Source organism: Dendrobates tinctorius, unplaced genomic scaffold, assembly GCF_039654945.1.
Source record: "Dendrobates tinctorius isolate UK_male_01 unplaced genomic scaffold, ASM3965494v1 ptg000005l, whole genome shotgun sequence".
Lineage (NCBI taxonomy): Eukaryota > Metazoa > Chordata > Amphibia > Anura > Dendrobatidae > Dendrobates > Dendrobates tinctorius.
In genome coordinates, this window is record NW_027361673.1 from 31,447,746 (window position 1) to 31,467,500 (window position 19,755).

Here is a 19,755-nt window from a genome sequence, read left to right on the forward strand (position 1 = left end):
CATGTATGTAGTATGTATGTAGTATATACAGTGGGGAAAAAAAGTATTTAGTCAGTCAGCAATAGTGCAAGTTCCACCACTTAAAAAGATGAGAGGCGTCTGTAATTTACATCATAGGTAGACCTCAACTATGGGAGACAAACTGAGAAAAAAAAATCCAGAAAATCACATTGTCTGTTTTTTTTTCATTTTATTTGCATATTATGGTGGAAAATAAGTATTTGGTCAGAAACAAAATTTCATCTCAATACTTTGTGATATATCCTTTGTTGTCAATGACAGAGGTCAAACGTTTTCTGTAAGTCTTCACAAGGTTGCCACACACTGTTGTTGGTATGTTGGCCCATTCCTCCATGCAGATCTCCTCTAGAGCAGTGATGTTTTTGGCTTTTCGCTTGGCAACACAGACTTTCAACTCCCTCCAAAGGTTTTCTATAGGGTTGAGATCTGGAGACTGGCTAGGCCACTCCAGGACCTTGAAATGCTTCTTACGAAGCCACTCCTTCGTTGCCCTGGCGGTGTGCTTTGGATCATTGTCATGTTGAAAGACCCAGCCACGTTTCATCTTCAATGGCCTTGCTGATGGAAGGAGGTTTGCACTCAAAATCTCACGATACATGGCCCCATTCATTCTTTCATGTACCCGGATCAGTCGTCCTGGCCCCTTTGCAGAGAAACAGCCCCAAAGCATGATGTTTCCACCACCATGCTTTACAGTAGGTATGGTGTTTGATGGATGCAACTCAGTATTCTTTTTCCTCCAAACACGACAAGTTGTGTTTCTACCAAACAGTTCCAGTTTGGTTTCATCAGACCATAGGACATTCTCCCAAAACTCCTCTGGATCATCCAAATGCTCTCTAGCAAACTTCAGACGGGCCCGGACATGTACAGGCTTAAGCAGTGGGACACGTCTGGCACTGCAGGATCTGAGTCCATGGTGGCGTAGTGTGTTACTTATGGTAGGCCTTGTTACATTGGTCCCAGCTCTCTGCAGTTCATTCAGTAGGTCCCCCAGCGTGGTTCTGGGATTTTTGCTCTCCGTTCTTGTGATCATTCTGACCCCACGGGGTGGGATTTTGCGTGGAGCACCAGATCGAGGGAGATTATCAGTGGTCTTGTATGTCTTCCATTTTCTAATTATTGCTCCCACAGTTGATTTCTTCACTCCAAGCTGGTTGGCTATTGCAGATTCAGTCTTCCCAGCCTGGTGCAGGGCTACAATTTTGTTTCTGGTGTCCTTTGACAGCTCTTTGGTCTTCACCATAGTGGAGTTTGGAGTCAGACTGTTTGAGGGTGTGCACAGGTGTCTTTTTATACTGATAACAAGTTTAAACAGGTGCCATTACTACAGGTAATGAGTGGAGGAAAGAGGAGACTCTTAAAGAAGAAGTTACAGGTCTGTGAGAGCCAGAAATCTTGATTGCTTGTTTCTGACCAAATACTTATTTTCCACCATAATATGCAAATAAAATGAAAAAAAAACAGACAATGTGATTTTCTGGATTTTTTTTTCTCAGTTTGTCTCCCATAGTTGAGGTCTACCTATGATGTAAATTACAGACGCCTCTCATCTTTTTAAGTGGTGGAACTTGCACTATTGCTGACTGACTAAATACTTTTTTTCCCCACTGTATGTAGTATGTATGTAGCATGTAGTATGTATGTAGCATGTAGTATGTATGTAGCATGCATGTAGTATATATGTAGTATGTATGTAGCATGTAGTATGTATGTAGCATGCATGTAGTATATATGTAGTATGTATGTAGCATGTAGTATGTATGTAGCATGCATGTAGTATGTATGTAGTATGTATGTAGCATGCATGTAGTATGTATGTAGTATGTATGTAGTATGTATGTAGTATTTTTATTTTTTTTTTTTACATTTAACACATTAGCCGGATGATGGGACTACTACTGTCCCATCATTGGCTAATGTGTCAATCACTGTCATGGTAGCAGGCATCGCCAGATGGGACTTGTAGTCCCATCGGACGATGCTTGCACAGACCCCCGGACATCAGCACAGCCCCCCGGCAGGCCGGCACAGCCCCCCGGCAGGCCGGTACAGACCCCCACAGGGTGCACAGACCACCGGCAGGCCGGCACAGCCCCCCGGCAGGCCGGTACAGACCCCCACAGGGTGCACAGACCACCGGCAGGCCGGCACAGCCCCCTGGCAGGCCGGTACAGACCCCGGGCAGTCCACACAGCCCCCCGGCAGGCCGGCAGAGACCCCCGGAAGGCCCGAAATGACGGCGCATAATGATGCGCACACACCGCGCATCATGATGACGTCAGGCTGTCAATCAACTTTGAACTTCCGATTCCGATGCCGAATTCCGATATTGAAAAAATATCGGAAGTCGGTATCGGAATTCCGATACAGCAAGTATCGGCCGATACCCGATACTTGCGGTATCGGAATGCTCAACACTAATCTTGATAGATTGGGCAATTATGAACGCGGCGATACAAAATATGTATTTTTTGTTTTTGCTTGTTTTATTTTGAAAGGGGCAAAAGGGGGGTAATTAACTTTTATATATTTTTAATTCTTTTAATATTTTTAAAAACTTTTTTTTTACGTTTTACTTGCTTCAACTGTCTCCATGGGAGACTAAAAGCTGCGATCATCTGATGACTTGCTGCAGCCCTACTAAGTGTAACTAAAAATGCTCATCTGCTATGAGCGCCGACCACTGGGTGGTGCTCAAAGCAGTTCGGCAATTACAACCACAGGGGATTCATGCAGACCCAGGGATGTCATGACAGCCCATCCGCGACCCGCAGTCATGCGACACGAGCGACGATGGCTGGAGCTGAGACGCGCATCCGGTTTGTGGGAGTTAAATGCCGCTGTCAGAGAATGATGGCGGGATTTAACATTGCCGGAGCCAGCACCACAGAGGGGTACATGACCTATGACAGACATTGCATGTCATAGGTCATTAAGGTTTTAAGGTATATCATCGATATGTAATAGAAGAAAATAGCACAGTAAAAACACTTGTACAAAGAAGGACTCCACATAGCTACCAGTTCATAACAACCTCACGTGAGGCTTGTTTGGGTCATATATGCCTGATCCTCTAGTGGCAAATTAATAGAAAAGTATATGAACCCCATAACATTTCACAATATAAATAATATATATTGAAGAATCCCATTAAACATCTGGTAAATTACAGAATTTGTTCTGCATGCAGAAATATATAAATGTTTACATTTAGACATTTAATTTTCATGTATTTTTAAAATGTTATCATTTCTTTACAGGGAGAACCAGGAAAAGATGGCGTTGAAGGGGAACCTGGTGATAACGGCCTAGAGGTAAAATTGTAACTATTTATATAATGTTTCGCTGTCTACAGTAGGTGCTACAGTATACAGTCTTAAAGAGACCAATATTATTGAGCCAGTTGTATTGAAAACTTAATAATGCTTAAAGGGGTTGTCCTCTACTGGAAAACCCATCTTAATCAATTCAGAACCCCAATTAAAATAATAACAGTGGCGCCGTTCTAGCAATATTGGTGCCACAGTTCCTGGAGAGTGACATGACTTATTGATGAGTTGTAGTCAAAGATTGTCCGTCATTCACTGAAGCCCGGAAGTGATGCAAGAAGTCTCATCATTCTCCGGTAGCAGCAGCGTATCGGGAGGTGAGTGTCCACTGTTTCCATTTTAATTAGGGTCCTAAATAGATTAAGCTGAGGTTGCCCAGACAAGTCAAAAACTGCTCTAAATATTAGATCACTGACCTTTTGTTTACTGTGCAGGAAATAATTTTTTATCCAGTGCCCCACCACTCTGCACTGTAAAATATTACTGCCCAAGTGTCAGAACCAGACAATACTTAAACTGTGTTTCCTTTGCATATAGTTCAACCTTTCTCCACCATTCTCTATCGCTAAATTATCTATCACTCACAATGCCATTTGCTGTGAGAAACACCCTATTAGCTCTTTTTAAATGTTGTTAACTGCCATTACTGCCTCTTGTGGTCGGCATTCCACAGTCTGGCTGCTCTAACTGTAAAGAATCCTTATCAATCTAGCTACTGGAATCGCATTTCCTCCAAATGTAAGGAATACTCCCTGATCCTGGTGTTTGGGAAAAAAAGTAATATGCCATTCCTTTGTATTGTACATATCTCTTCTGAGGCATCTTTTTTTTCTAAACTAAAAAAGCGCAACTTTTCCAAACTCTCATCATTTGAGAGGCCTTCCATCCCTTGCAATAATCTAGTTGCCTGCCTTTGAAATGAAGCTAACTTCTGAATATCCTTTTTGTAATATGGAGCCCAAAACTGCATCCCATATTCTAGATGTGACCTATGGGATCCCAACATATTGTACAGAGGGGTAACAATATGTTGGGATCACAGGATTTTCTCTCTCTTTTTATACACCCTAAAATCTTGTTTGCTTTTGCGGCTGCTGCTTGACATTGAGTGCTGCTGCTCAGCTTTCTTGTAACCAGAATACCCAAGTCCTTCTCCTGTTCTGTAGTCCCGAGTATACTCCCATTTAATGTATGTGCAGCAATAGGATTACTCCATCCTAGGTGCATTACTCTACATTTATTTACATTAAACATCATTTGCCAAGTGTTTGCCCATTCAGACATCTTATCTATATCGTTTTGTAATATAATATTGTCCAGCTCAGTTTTTATCATCCTACATAGTTTTGTGTCAATTAGCATATAGCAGCCCCAAAGGTAACAAAAAGGAAATAAAGGACATCACTTCAATCATAATGTAGAATACTAGAACAGAGCCAGAGATATTGCACACCAATAATGTCAACCTACAGTACAGTAGTTACCTGGATCCACCTTCTTACCTTTCTTAAATATTGGTACCGCATCAGTCAGCCCCCCAATCTTGAAGCACCCTATTACATGAGTGCCTAAAAAGAGGAGGTACAGGGGTCTGTGAATTACTGAGCTCAATGTCCTCAATATCTATGGATGAATACTGTCTGGCTCTGGGGCTTTTTCAATATTTAATTTGCTTAGACTCAGGTGTACTTCTACTTGTGTTAATTTAGTTATATCAGGTGGTGAACTTAGATTTCTGCCTTCTTGAATGATCCCTGGCACATTCAGTTCATTGTTGAACACAATGTAAACTTCATGTTTAATATCTCAGCCTTCTCTTTGTCGTGTATTGTTATGAGCATCCTTTAACAGGCTGATGCTGTCAGATTTTTTTCTTTTTGGCATTGATGTATATATAAATTTTTAGGGAATTTATTTTATTGTCTCTGGCTTGTTTCTCCGTAGATAACTTTGCTAGCTTGAGATCTTTATAGCCCTGAAATGCTATTTCTGATTTCTCTGCCTTCGGGGCTTTGAATGCCCTTTGTTTTTGTCTTATCATACTTAGTACAGCTCTATTTATCCATAATGTTTTCTTTTTATTCCTGGGCAATTTATTACCAGAGGGTATACAGTAAGTTTTCTTTATGTTCAGTATCCCCAGTTACCATGACTTGGTCCCAGTTTACAAGTCTAAGCTCTTCCCTTAATTTATTGAATTCAGCTTTCCTAAAGTTCCACATTTTTGTACTTCCCCTTTGAAATGTTTTATTGAATGTGGACTTTATGTGTACTTTAATCTTCCCATATTATTGTTGCTGTTGTCCAAATGCTTCCGAACCTGTAGTCTCTAGTCTATTTGACAGAACCAGATCCAGCAGATTATCTCCTCTGGTTGGTTCATCTACCAACTGAGAGAGGTAATTGTCTTGAATTGTGGATAAAAACGTGCAACCTTTAACACAACCAGAAGATTCTGTGTCCCATTGAATGTCTGGATAGTTAAAATTCCCCATAATAAGGACCCTATTATTATTTGCTACCTTTTCCATTTGTTGCAGCGTGTCATCTCCTACCTGTTCAGTGATGTTAGGAGGTTTATAGCAATTAGCAGTTTTCCATTATTGCCATCTCCTTGTATATTTACCCATACTGACTCTACATTGTTGTAGCATCTCCCAATGTCGTAATTGAGCACAGGTCTTAAGTTTTGATTTAACAAAAATGCACATTTTCTTGTTGTTTTTTTCCTGTCCGTTCTGACTGTAGTATAACCCTCTACACTTGTCATACAGTCATGGCTTTCGTCCATCAAGGTTTCCGTAATGCCCACCATATCGTAACCCATGGCTGACATAATTGTCTCCAATCCATTCATATTATTTACAAGACTTCTTGCATCTGCCACCAGACACTTAAAACTAGTAGCACATTTATTGTTCCTGCTCCCTTCCCTACTTTGTTTACACATCCTAACTCCCTCTACAACCTCATTGACCCGTACTTTCGACCTCACATTGTCAACTCTAACTATCCCATTTTGCATAACCGTTGATAGTTAAAAAGCCACCCCATCCGTCTAGCCATTTCTTCCCCCACCAGAGCTCCACCCTCGTTATTGAGGTGCAGCCCGTCCTTACTATAGAGCCTGTATGGATCATGGGGATCAAAGAGGTTGAACTCCAAGATCATAAAGTGATGACATATCCTAGTGATTTAAAAGTAGAGTTGTATAAATTGTACTAGCCTCCAAGGTCCCCTTAGTGATGATCTACTCAGCCTGCCCCTTGTTCCGCCCCATGTCAAAAGCATTTGATGCCAGGTCATAGGTGATACCTACCTTTAACAGGACAGCTGAGGGAACCTATTGGCCAGTTTAGCTGTGGCTTTGTGCTCAGTTACACTGCTAAATTGCTTTGTTCTTATGTACCCTTTTGTATAATTGCATTCATAGAGAGTACATGGAAGCCCATTAGATATTCTACGCTACCTCCTCTCTCACCACTACCGGTGATATCACCTCAACCAACACCGGAACTGCTGCACCCACCAACCTACTGTCTACTTCCCCACCATCCTGTAGCATATAAGCCTGAAAGGGCAGGGTCCTCTCTCCCCTCTGTGCCAGTCTGTCATTGTTAATTTGTTTACAGTAAGTAATATCTGTAAATTGTATGTAACCCCTTCTCATGTACAGCACCATGGAATCAATGGTGCTATATAAATAAATAATAATATTCTAAGTAATATTTACTCAAGTCTGGTTAATGGACTGTGAGACTTCCCTATTAGATAGCAAATTATATTACTGGACATCTTAAAAACTTTTATAATATTTTCTTATATGAAGTTACCAGACACTGGCGCAAGTGATTTCCTGCATGTTGAAGTCAGACTTGTATTTATATTTCATAGCAGAGTCCAAATAAGGAAAAAAATACCATTGGAAAGTGTAATTACTTATCAAGTGTTTGTGTTTGGGAAAACTGTTCAACAACGTAGCAGGGCTTGTGCAGCAAGTCCTGGAAAAACATAAAATGCACAAAGCCACTTAATCTCTCAAGTTTTATGATCACAAACGTTTAATGACATTAACTTTCCATGATTTTCTACAAAGGGTCCACAAGGTCGCAGAGGACCTCCTGGCTTACAGGTAAGCATTGATGGCAAGGATGTTATAACACTTATAATAATCTGTTAATAGATTAAATGATTTACTCTAAGATGTATTTACTAATTAAGAATGTCAGTGATGTTTTTTAATCTTCATAATTGTAACTACAATTATATTACAAGTTTATTGAACTTTTTATGTGGTCATAAAACATATCTATTCAACTTTTTTTTTTTTTGCTTTATTTGGCGTAATGAGACTGATGTTTGAGAATCTGAGAAGTTTTCATCACATAAGTACTTTCAAAGAAACTTTGTATTTTCATAATTTGCAGCCAAGTAGAGTAATGCTGATTGGCACATGCATGTCCCACTGGAGCGCTAAAGCCAAGATGCTGGAAAGGAAGGGTGATGTGTGGAATATCAGCTCTAATTCATTTTGATGTGTCTCAAACAGATGCTAGATGGCAAGAGAAGGAAGTGTTAAAAAACTTATAAAATCTATACTGTACGTTTACAACCACAATTTAAAATAGAACTTAAAACGTTGCCTTGAAGAAAACATTGCTTGTGTGTTAGTTACTTACTAAGCAAATGCAACCGAAAGCAATACAATTTTTAACAAATAAATGGAGTAAATGTGTAGAAAAAAATATTTTGACACATGTCAAATACAGCTCGGCTTGCTTGGAGAATGTAGAGTGGTGATGTACTGCGCAGATCGCCATTGCGGCATTACCTGACCGACAATGTCCTAATACAATGGAGAATACTTCTAAGTGACTTCTGCAACTGACTGAGTGAGGTTGTGCCTTATTCAGGTCAGAGAAGGAAAGGCCCGAGGCATAGTGTGGCCTATTGAATATTATTACCTTTAGCTACGACGCAGATTAAATGTGATAGCTGTGAGCTGAGGAAAAAACTGCCAGGATTCAGAGTGCTGCTGTTTACTGTGTCTCAATACTGTGTAGGCTGAGAAGTAAGCAGCAGTTAGGAGATTCACTCCTTCACCACCTTGGGATTTTCTGTTTTTGCATTTTCGTTTTTTGCTCCCCTTCTTCCCAGAGCCATAACTTTTTTTTTTTTTTCTGGCAATACGGTCAATTGTGAGGGCTTGTTTTTTGAGGGACGAGTTATACTTTTGAGTGACACCATAGGTTTTGACACATAGTGTACTGGAAAATGGGATAAAAAATTCCAAATGTGGTGAAATTGCAAAAAAGTGCAGTTCCTCAAATGTTTATTTGTTATTTTTTTTACCTTGTTCACAAAATTCTAAAATTGAACTGCCATTATGATTCTCCAGGTCATTACAAGTTCCTTGACACCAAACATGTATAGGCTCTTTATTATTTAAATGGTGCCGAAAAAATCCAAAGTTTGTAATAACCAACAAAAAAAATGGCACCATTTTCCAAGATCTGTAGCGTATCCATTTTTCGGAATCTGGGGCTGGGTGAGGACTTATTTTTATCATGCCGAGCTGACATTTTTTTCTATACCATTTTGGGGTAGATATAATCTTTTGATCACCTGGTATTGCAATGTTGTGGCGACCAAAAAAAGTAATCAATAAGGTGTTTATGCAGTGATACCAAATATGTGTATTTTTAATTTTTTTTATTGTTTTATTTTTAATGGGGCAAAAGGGGGGTGCTTTGAACTTTTATATTTTTTAAAAAATGTTTAAATATTTTTTTAAAACTTTTTTTTAATTTTTACTTGCTTCAATATTTTCTTTAGGACAATTGAAGCTGCAATCTTCTGATCGCTTGTGCTACACATAGTGTAGCAGAAATGATCATTTGCTATGGCATATAGGCAGTGACAAGCACAGGGTCTCCTTCAGACCCAGGGTTGACATATCAACACATTAGTGCCCCATGATCATGTGACAGGGGTGCCAATGGGCAGAGTAAGTGACGTGCTTGCATGTTAAATGCCGCTGTCAAAGTTTGACAGTGGCATTTAACATGATAACAGCCATGGATACATTGTCTCCGCATCGCCATCCTGGTATGTATGCCCTCCTCATCCCCATCCTGGTATGCAAGGCCTATTCATACCTATTCTGGTGTGCATAGCCCCCTTTTCCATATCCTGGTATGCATGGCACCCTCATCCCTATCCTGGTATGCATTTCCCCCTCATCCCCATCCTGGCATACATGGCCGCCTCATCCCCATCCTGGTATGTATGGCCTCCTCATCCCGATCATGGTATGCATGACCCCCTCATCCCTTTCCTGGTATGCATTGCCCCCTCATCTCCATCCTGCTATGCATAGCTCCTCATCCCTATCTTGGTATGCATGGCCCCATCAGAAAAACATAAACAAATAAACCATCCTACTTACCTGCAGAGGACAGCTGCAAGAAAACTGCTTTCTGTGCCGGGACTATGTGCGTGGTGCGCAGTGAGTATTCATTGCTCTTTAGTAGTGGGCACAATAGCAGCAGCCGCCAGCTTCCTGCACCTGCCGGACTTTCACGTGTGACCATTACTAAGGGGAATGAATATTCACTGCCCTCCACATTCATGGGAGTGGAGAGCAGTGAATATTCATTGTCTTAAGTAGCGGGCACATGTGATCGCTCAGCCACTGCAGGAAACCAGTGGCTGCAACTACTGTGTCCACTATTACAGGGAAATGAATATTCACTGCCAGCGCAGTGAATATTCATTTCTCTTTAGCAGCAGATAGAGGCTTTAGCCGCAGCAGCCGGTTCCTGCCTCCTGTGGGACCCTGACTTGAGTATAAGCCAAGGGAGGCTTTTTCAGCATAAAAAATGTGCTGAAAGATTTGGCTTATACTCGAGTATATATGGTACTTATGAAATATTTGATGTGTACTCGCAAAGTTTAAAATAATGCTGGAAAGAATGTGCCTTGTAGGTTGGACTGTGGCATCTCCATATCAGGATTGCCAATCATCCTAAAATCCTCGACAGACTAAAAATTGAGCACTCTTATCTATGAATAAATATAGATTGATCAGTTACATTTTTGGGACTGGTGTCATAAGAGCAGATCATTATGGCTGTAATTAACATCATTTACAGTTCAAAATCCTGTTTTTGTGTTTTTAACAGTAAATTGAGTTATAGATACTGTATGTATTACTTGAAAATAATACAAATGGCAATCTTATAAGACAAATTTGCTTTTTTTGCCCCCTGGACTGATCTTTCAATCTCAATTCTGAGATAAAGATTACAGTTGGTGCTCATAAAGTTGTTTGAAGAGGAGGAGCTAGAGGCAGACTTAGACATTCTGAAACAGGTTCTCCTGAAACAACAGTTACAGATCTCTATAGAACTTTATGAGAGCCAATTGTCATCTTCTATCTCAATAATGGGGAAAATCAATAATGGGGAATTGAGAATGAGAAATTTGAGAATAAAAGATTAGTCCTGGAGGAGAAAGAAGTTGGTGTCTCAGATAAGATATATTACAAAGTTGCTTATTTTCACGTGTAATATTAATTTATGAAATTAAAAATTAATCAGAAGTTACTTTGTATTTTTTATCATTCAAGATGATTTTCTAATATGCCCCTAAAAAGTGTTGGTTTTCCATGATTGTTGGGAATAAATATTTTTTTAGAATCGTAACCGTTCTCTAAATTGACTGCTGAGTGCTGACACCCTGACCAGCTGTTTTCAGCTCTAGCAACATCCAGATGTAAACAGTGAACGCAGAGGTGTAGCTAGGTGTTCAGCTCGGGGGGGCAAACATCTGTGTGGGCCCTAAATGGTAACCATGATTACAACTATGGTGGCACACTGATATTACTGCCATATGGTAAAATATTCTATTCCTTCAGATCATACAAGTGATTACAGCACAATTATATATAGTGACTTACGTTCTTTTTGACCGAGTCATTCACTTTTCCCGTATTTTCCTTCAGGCCCAGACCAACACGACAACTTCTTTCAGCCATGACATGTCTGCAAAGATTACAACAAAGACACATTTGACTTCTTACATTTCCTGCACAGTCCCCATCTATTCCCAACCTGCTCAAACTCCTCATCCTACTGAAGCTCCAATACTGAGCCGCTGCTGCCATGTGTCCGTATTGCTGCACCTACTGTTTGGCATATTAACAGTGCTCCTCTTAGTGCCCCACATAATAATACCTCTTACATAATAATCATAGTAATGCCTCCTTCTGCCCTCTAGATGGTAAAATTACCATCTAGAAAATATTAATGCTGTGTGCAAATGCCCTAGTGTCCAAATTTTGACCCTTTGGCGGCCATAATACTCTAAGTAGCCCTATAACAATAATGTTTCTTAAGAGCTCATTTAACATTTGATAATGTCCACTAATTCCCAAAATGTACAGCTCTACTATACACAGTATGGTGGGCCCACAGCTCCCCTATACACAGTATGGTGCACCCACATCTCTGCTATACACAGTATGATACCCCCACGGCTCCTCTATACATAGTATGATGTTCCCATTGCTCCCCCAACATACAGTATAATGACCCCAACAGAAGCCCTCAGACCCTCACTAAATTAAAATAAAAAAAATCACATACTCACCTAATCCACAACTTTGACGTCTTACCGGTGCATTGGTGCCTCGGCCATTCTGTAGACCGTACGCTTAAAGCCACCTGCGATCTACAGAACAGAGAACAGTAGTGCAGGGTGATCATGTCTCCCTGATCTGCCATGGTGCAGCACGTGGTTCAATGGTACAAACATCACAAATGACATTGCGACCATTGAGAAGATGCTCCCAACAAACCAGGTCGCTTCTTTGGAACATGTACCACAAAAAATCAGATGCATGTGCATTTTTTTTTATGATGGAGAGATTAACATGCACTTTCACAATGTATAAGATAAGATAAGATAATCCTTTAATTGTCCCACCATGGGGAAATTCAGAGCATTACAGCAGCAAGGCAGGAACAAGTACAGATACAGATGCATAAAGGCATTACATTGACAGTAGGTTGGTACGTATACGAAAAAAAAAGATATAACCGGACTATCACAACTTTGGATCTATCAGTTCACTGTTTGGGTCGTTCTCCGTTTTGGACAGTGCTGGTTATACAGCCTAACTGCAGCAGGAAGGAAGGACTTTCGATAGCACTCCCTCTCACATTTAGGATGAAGTAGCCTGTCACTGACAGTACTGCACATCTTTGTCACGGTCTCATGCATGGGATGGGAATCATTCTGCACCATGTAGCTCACCTTGGCCAGTATCCTACTGTCACCTACTTCCTGAACTGGATCAAGGGGGCATCCCAGGACAGAGCTGGCCCTTCTAATCAGTTTGTCCAGCCTATTCCTGTCCCTGGTTGATATGCCACTACCCCAGCACGCCACACCAAAGAAGATGACTGATGCCACAACAGAAGAAGGATGCAAGGAGTGCCCCCCCTAACTCCGAAGGCTCTGAGCCTTCTGAGCAGATAAAGCCTACTGTGGCCCTTCCTGTACACTGCATCCAAGTGATGGGCCCAGTCAAGCTTATTATTGAGGATCACACCAAGGTACTTATAGGTGTCGACTATCTCAATGTCATTTCCCTGAATGTTCGCCACTACTGGTGGATTTTTTCCCTTGCGAAAGTCCACCACCAATTCCTTGGTCTTCCCGGAATTAATCCTAAGGTGGTTCCTCTGACACCACTCCACAAAAACTTGGTTAGTATCTCTGTACTCTCTTTCATCTCCTCCTGTGATGAGGCCTACTATTGCAGAGTCATCAGAATACTTCTGCAAGTAGCAGCTAGATGAGTTGCATTTAAAATCCGCAGTGTACAGTGTGAAGAGAAAAGGGGCAAGAACTGTGCCTTGAGGTGCCCCTGTATTGCAGATCACCGTGTCTGACACACTGTCCCGAACCTTTACAAACTGAGGTCGGTTCGTGAGGTAGTTAAGGATCCAGGTGGAGAGTTGGAGGTTCACGCCAGCAAGGCCCAGCTTGTCTCTCAGTAGACCTAGCTGTATGGTATTAAAAGCACTAGAGAAATCGAAGAACATTATTCTCACAGTGTTCCCAGGTTTCTCCAGGTGAGAGAGAGTCCTATCTAGAAGGTGGATAATGGCATCATCCACACCAATGCCCGACCTGTAGGCAAACTGGAGAGGGCCATCAGTGCACCACAGTATGAGAAGTAAAACAATGTATTAAATCTGCATAGTTGAGAACTCAAATACAGAAGGTCCTACCTGCCAGAGCCATTCTACGTGGTACCAGATTCAATTCAATGTCAATTTGCCCAGCATATTACTCACTGGTCCCTTGTACATATGGCAGCAGGACTCTGCCACAGACACAAAGACAGAGACCAACTGCTCTTTTTTGTATGCTTGCTGCACCGTAGTCCAAATGATGGAAATTGACAAAGGACTAGCCCGTCCTACTATTCCCTAGTTAAACTCCAGGCCATGCTCTGACTTAAAAAAAGGAAAGTTGTAGCCTTTCCATACAGACTAATCATTCCATGCAGAGTAGAACATACTGTATACGACAGAATTTTAGAGGAAACATATCTTACTTCAATGCTTATTTCTGTTATTGTCATTAAAGAAAATTTGTAAATTAAGAAAACTTGGAGTATTTTCACTATCAATGTATTCACAGTACATTATAAAGTTACAATAAAGCATAATAATTAAAGTGGGTGGTTTCACACACAGGAAAAAGAGCACAATTTTTCTGGCAATTTTTTCAGCCATTTTTGAGCCAAAACCCAAAGTGGATTCAGCCAGAAGGAAAACTGAAAGTCTTTCCTTTGTATTCCCCATTACTTATGAATCCAATTATGGCATAAACTCAAAGAACTGACTGAAAAGCTGCCATAAAAACGATGCTGTTTTTTTTTTTTCAATGAAACTGTGGAGCAATGAACATAAAAAATGATTAAAGAAAAGTAAAAGTCACAAGTGAAAGTTGTTAAAATAAAAAAAAGTTTTAAAACATATATTATGAGAGAATTAAACCAATGGTAGAATTGTGATTAATATCCAATGGTATCATACTATGGTCCTCTGAAATCATAGCATTGAGCAATTTAGTTACTTAGGTTGAGTCCTTGGTTAGTTGGACTGAGCTTACCTTCCTACTTGTCTTGTAAAACTTGTTATTTTATTCATTTAGGGTGAACGAGGAGTCCCCGGTGAATCAGGCTACCCAGGGGAAGGTGGAATCCAGGGAGTACAGGTTATTTTTATTTCATTCTATGTATGATAAACAGAGTTTGAATGTTATTATTTTATAGTCTTTTAGTTTAGAAGTATAGTAAAATTTTTCATTATTTAGTAGGGATAAGTCAGTCGATTCTATATTCATCAATTTCAATTTAAGTTTTCCAAAATTGGTGGGTTCAGTTGAATCTGATTTTTAGGCAATTTACTTTTAATTAATCCAGCTCTTTAGAATCCAGCATCTTGCTGGATTCTACAAGGCTTCAAAAAAGTGATGTTTTGAGGCCTATTCAGTGAAAAAGTTCCAAACATGCCTGGACACACCAGGAGAAAAAGCCTAAAAACTCGACCAAAGTTGAAAGGGTTTGAAAGACTTGACTATTGTGACCCTAGCTGAGTATAATTTTTATTAAATGGTCTTTAGCCTACATCTATTATGTTCTACTCTCAATAGCTTGTGAGCCATGTGTAGCTCACAGACGCCTGATGTGTGATGTGTGATTGTATGCTCAGGTGAGTGCCACTTGCAATTATATTGGTGTCCATAAGAGCCTCTATTAGTTGTGGAGAGGCATTCAGTTAGGCTATGTGCACGCGTGCCGAATTGCTGCGGATTGTATGCATTTTTGCCGCATTTTTTCGCCACAAAAATGCTGCGAAAACGCATACAAAAAGCAACCCATTGAATTCAATGGCATTCTGCACATGCTGTGCTAATGCTGCGTATTTTTCTGCGGCGGAATCGCATCGTGGAAAAATATGCAGCATGCTCATTAATTGTGCGTAATCGCGGGGATTTCGCACACATAGGAATGCCTTGATCTGCTTACTTTCCACATATGGTTATGCCCACCATGCGCAAAGTAAGCAGAAAATGTCAGGATGGTACCCAGGATCTGGAGGAGAGGAGACTCTCCTCCAGGCCCTGAGCCTCCAGGCCCTGGGTACCATATCCCTGTTAAAAAAAGAATTAAAATAAAAAATCGTGATATTCTCACCTTCCGGTGGCCCCCGCAGCGTTCCCAGGCCTCAGCAATGCTCCCGGCAAGTCCCGGTCCCACGTCTTCCCTTTTGGAAGTGCATTGAGCAGCAGGGTGGTTTGCTGGTAAAAGGAAAAAAAAATCTCTTTTAATTCTTCTGCCTGAACGAGTGTGAACGAACTGAGTGTGACCTGAGCGTAAGTGCGAACTGTGGTAAGTGTGTGACTTGTGATTCAGTGGCTTTGGATTCAGGGAGTTTCCAAGTGAGGTATTACTGAATTACTGTTATATTTTACCAATAGGTTTTATTTATTTTTACTTATCTTTTCTGTCTGGTGAAATCCCCATTAGGAATTGCTCCACTGTTGCCAATGCCATCCAGTGTACATCTTGCCGCATGTATGAAATCCTTGAACAGCCGGTCGAGGGTGCATATTGTTGTGCGAGATGTGAGCATGTTGTGCATTTGGAAGCCCACATACTGGATGTGTACTGTGCTACTGTGCTGCTTACAGATACTGGAACTGTAAATGTGCAGCTGGCAACACTGAGATCCATAGACAATATGGAAAGGACTCTTCTGCTCACTGAGCAGACGCTCAATGGGATAGATGAGGGGGGATGCTAGGTTGGAGCTGCAGGACTGTGAAGCAGCTAGCTGGGTGACAGTTAGAAGACGGGGTAGAGGGAAGAGCACCAGGGAGGCTAGTCCTGATCTGGCACACCCAAATAAGTTTGCTAAGTTGGCAGATGAGGAGGGTGTCAGTACAGGGGTAGCACTGCTGCAGCAAGGCATGCCCTCTGAAAGCCAGAGGAGTGTCTGCTCCAGTAAGGGGGGAAATAGGAGAGCAGGGCAGGCCAGACAGGTGCTGGTAGTGGGGGACTCAATTATTAGGGGAACAGATAGGGTAATCTGTCACAAAGACAGGGATCGTCGAACGGTGTGCTGCCTACCTGGCACTCGAGTCCGACACATCGCTGATCAGGTTGACAGATTACTGGGAGGGGCTGGTGAGGATCCAGCGGTCATGGTGCACATTGGCACAAATGACAAAGTTAGAGGTAGGTGGAAGGTCCTTAAAGATGATTTCAGGGAATTAGGCTGCAAGCTTAAAGCAAGTACCTCCAAGGTGGTATTTTCGGAAATACTTCCTGTACCACACCAGTGAGGCAATGGGAGATTAGGAAGGTTAATAAGTGGCTCAGGAATTGGTGTAGGAAGGAGGGGTTTGGGTTCCTGGAGAACTGGGCTGACTTCTCAGTTGGCTACCGGTTCTACGCTAGGGACGGTCTGCACCTCAATGGGGAGGGTGCATCTGCGCTGGAGGAGAAAATGGCTAGAAGGTTGGAGGAGTGTTTAAACTAGGAACTGGGGGGAGGGTATTCCTTTTATAGGAGAGGAAGACAGTGCAGATAGAGACCTGGGCACAAATAATGAAATTGGAGGTGGGGTGGCATGGGGGGTGGGGTTAGAACAGTTAATAATTTAAGAAAGAATAGTGGTACAGAGAGATACATTAAGTGCATGTATACTAATGCCAGAAGCCTCGCCAACAAAATGGAGGAATTAGAATTAATTTTGTTGGAACATAATTATGACATGGTGGGGATATCTGAGACATGGCTGGACGAGGGCCATGACTGGGCTGTTAATTTACAGGGCTATAGTCTGTTCAGAAATGACCTTACAAATAAGTGAGGAGGAGGTGTGTGTTTATATGTAAAATCATCCTTAAAACCCATCCTGCGTGATAATAAATATGAATCTAATGAAAATGTAGAGTCCCTGTGGGTGGAGATAAGGGGAGGGGGAAAAAATAATAAATTACTGATGGGGGTTTGTTATAAGTCTCCAAAAATAATGGAAGCAATAGAGAATATCCTCATAAAGCAAATAGATGAAGCGGCAACTCAAGGAGAAGTCATTATTATGGGGGACGTCAACTACCCTGAAATACACTGGGGAACCGAAACCTGCAGTTCCAGCAAAGGTAATAGGTTTTTGACAACTATGAGAGACAATTACCTTTCACAACTGGTTCAAGACCCAACAAGAGAGGGGGGCACTGCTAGACCTAATATTAACCAACAGGCCAGACCGCATATCAAATATAAGGGTTGGGGGTCACTTGGGTAATAGTGATCACAAGATAATAAGTTTTCATGTATCCTTTAATAAGATGTGTAGTAGAGGGGTTACAAGGACACTAAAATTCAGGAAAGCAAATTTCCAACGGATGAGAGATGATCTTGGTGCAGTTAACTGGGACGATATCCTGAGACATAAAAATACACAAAGAACATGGGAGATGTTTATTAGCATCCTGACTAGGACCTGTGCACAATATATACCGTATGGGAATAAACATGCTAGAAATAGGAGGAAACCACGATGGCTAAATAGAGCTGTAAGGGGTGCAATAAGAGACAAAAATAAAGCATTTAGAGAATTAAAGCAAGTAGGTTGTGATGAGGCATTAAATAAATACAGAAAATTAAATACATTCTGTAAAAAGCAAATCAAGACAGCAAAGATTGAGATAGAGAAGCTCATTGCCAGAGAAAGTAAAAATAATCCCAAAATATTCTTTAACTACATAAATAGTAAGAAATGAAAAAATGATAGTGTTGGACCCCTTAAAAATAGTCTGGCTGAAATGGTGGATGAGGATGAGGAAAAAGCCAATATGCTAAATGACTTTTTTTCAACAGTATTTACACAAGAAAATCCCATGACGGATAACATGATCAGTGATAAAAATTCTCCATTAAATGTCACCTGCTTAACCCAGCAGGAAGTACGGCGGCGTCTAAAAATCACTAAAATTGACAAATCCCCGGGCCCAGATGGGATACACCCCTGAGTACTGCAGGAATTAAGTGCAGTCATAGATAGACTATTATTTTTATTCTTTAAAGATTCCATATTAACAGGGTCTGTACCAAAGGACTGGCATATGGCAAATGTGGTGCCAATATTCAAAAAGGGAACTAAAACTGAACTTGGAACTTATAGGCCTGTTAGTTTAACCTCAACTGTGGGTAAAATCCTGAAGGGTTTTCTAAGAGATACTATACTGGAGTACCTGAAGAAGAATAACCTCATGACCCAATAACAACATGGGTTTACGAAGGACCATTCCTGTCAGACTAATCTGATAAGCTTTTATGAAGAGGTAAGTTCCGGACTGGACCAAGGGAATGCAGGACGTGATGTACATGGACTTTTCAAAAGCTTTTGATACAGTGCCACACAAAAGCTTGATACTAAAAATGAGAACAATGGGGATAGGGGAAAATATGTGTAAGTGGGTTAAGAGCCGGCTCAGGGATAGGAAACAAAGGGTGGTTATTAATGGAGCACACTCGGACTGGGTCACGGTTAGCAGTGGGGTACCACAGGGGTCAGTATTGGGCCCGCTTCTTTTTAACATATTTATTAATGACCTTGTAGGGGGCATAGAGAGTAGAATTTCAATATTTGCAGATGACACTTAACTCTGCAGGGTAATCAATACAGAGGAGAACAATTTTATTTTACAGGAGGATTTATGTAAACTAGAAGCTTGGGCTGATAAATGGCAAATGAGCTTTAATGGGGATAAATGTAAGGTCATGCACTTGGGTAGAACAAACAAGATGTATAATTATGTGCTTAATTATAAAGCACTGGGCAAAACTGTCACTGAAAAAGACTTGGGTGTATGGGTGGACGACAAACTCACATTTAGTGGCCAGTGTCAGGCAGCTGCTGCAAATGGCAAATAAAATAATGGGATGCATTAAAAGAGGCATAAATGCTCATGAAGAGAACATAATTTTACCTCTATATAAATCACTAGTGAGACCACACTTAGAACACTGTGTACAGTTCTGGTCTCCGATGTATAAGAAAGACATAGCTGAACTGGAGCGGGTGCAGAGAAAAGCGACCAAGGTTATTAGAGAACTAGGGGGTCTGCAATACCAAGACAGATTACATTTGGGGATATTTAGTTTGGAAAATCGAAGGCTTAGGGGTGATCTTATTACAATGTATAAATATATGCAGGGACAATACAAAGACCTTTCTAATGATCTTTTTACTCTTTGACCTGTGACGGGGCAAAGGGGCATCCTCTACATCTGCAGGAAAGAAGGTTT

At 41.0% G+C, this 19,755-nt stretch overlaps 1 protein-coding gene across 1 annotated transcript in view; it reads left to right on the plus strand.

The window, feature by feature from the left end:
* The window catches only part of LOC141084511 (collagen alpha-4(VI) chain-like), a 376,083-nt gene that overhangs the window by 222,189 nt on the left and 134,139 nt on the right, over positions 1-19,755 (plus strand). The window contains exons 23-25 of the mRNA XM_073569263.1: positions 3,285-3,338; positions 7,450-7,485; positions 14,586-14,648. Coding sequence (XP_073425364.1) covers positions 3,285-3,338; positions 7,450-7,485; positions 14,586-14,648 — 153 coding nt within the window. The remainder of the gene's footprint in view (positions 1-3,284; positions 3,339-7,449; positions 7,486-14,585; positions 14,649-19,755) is intronic.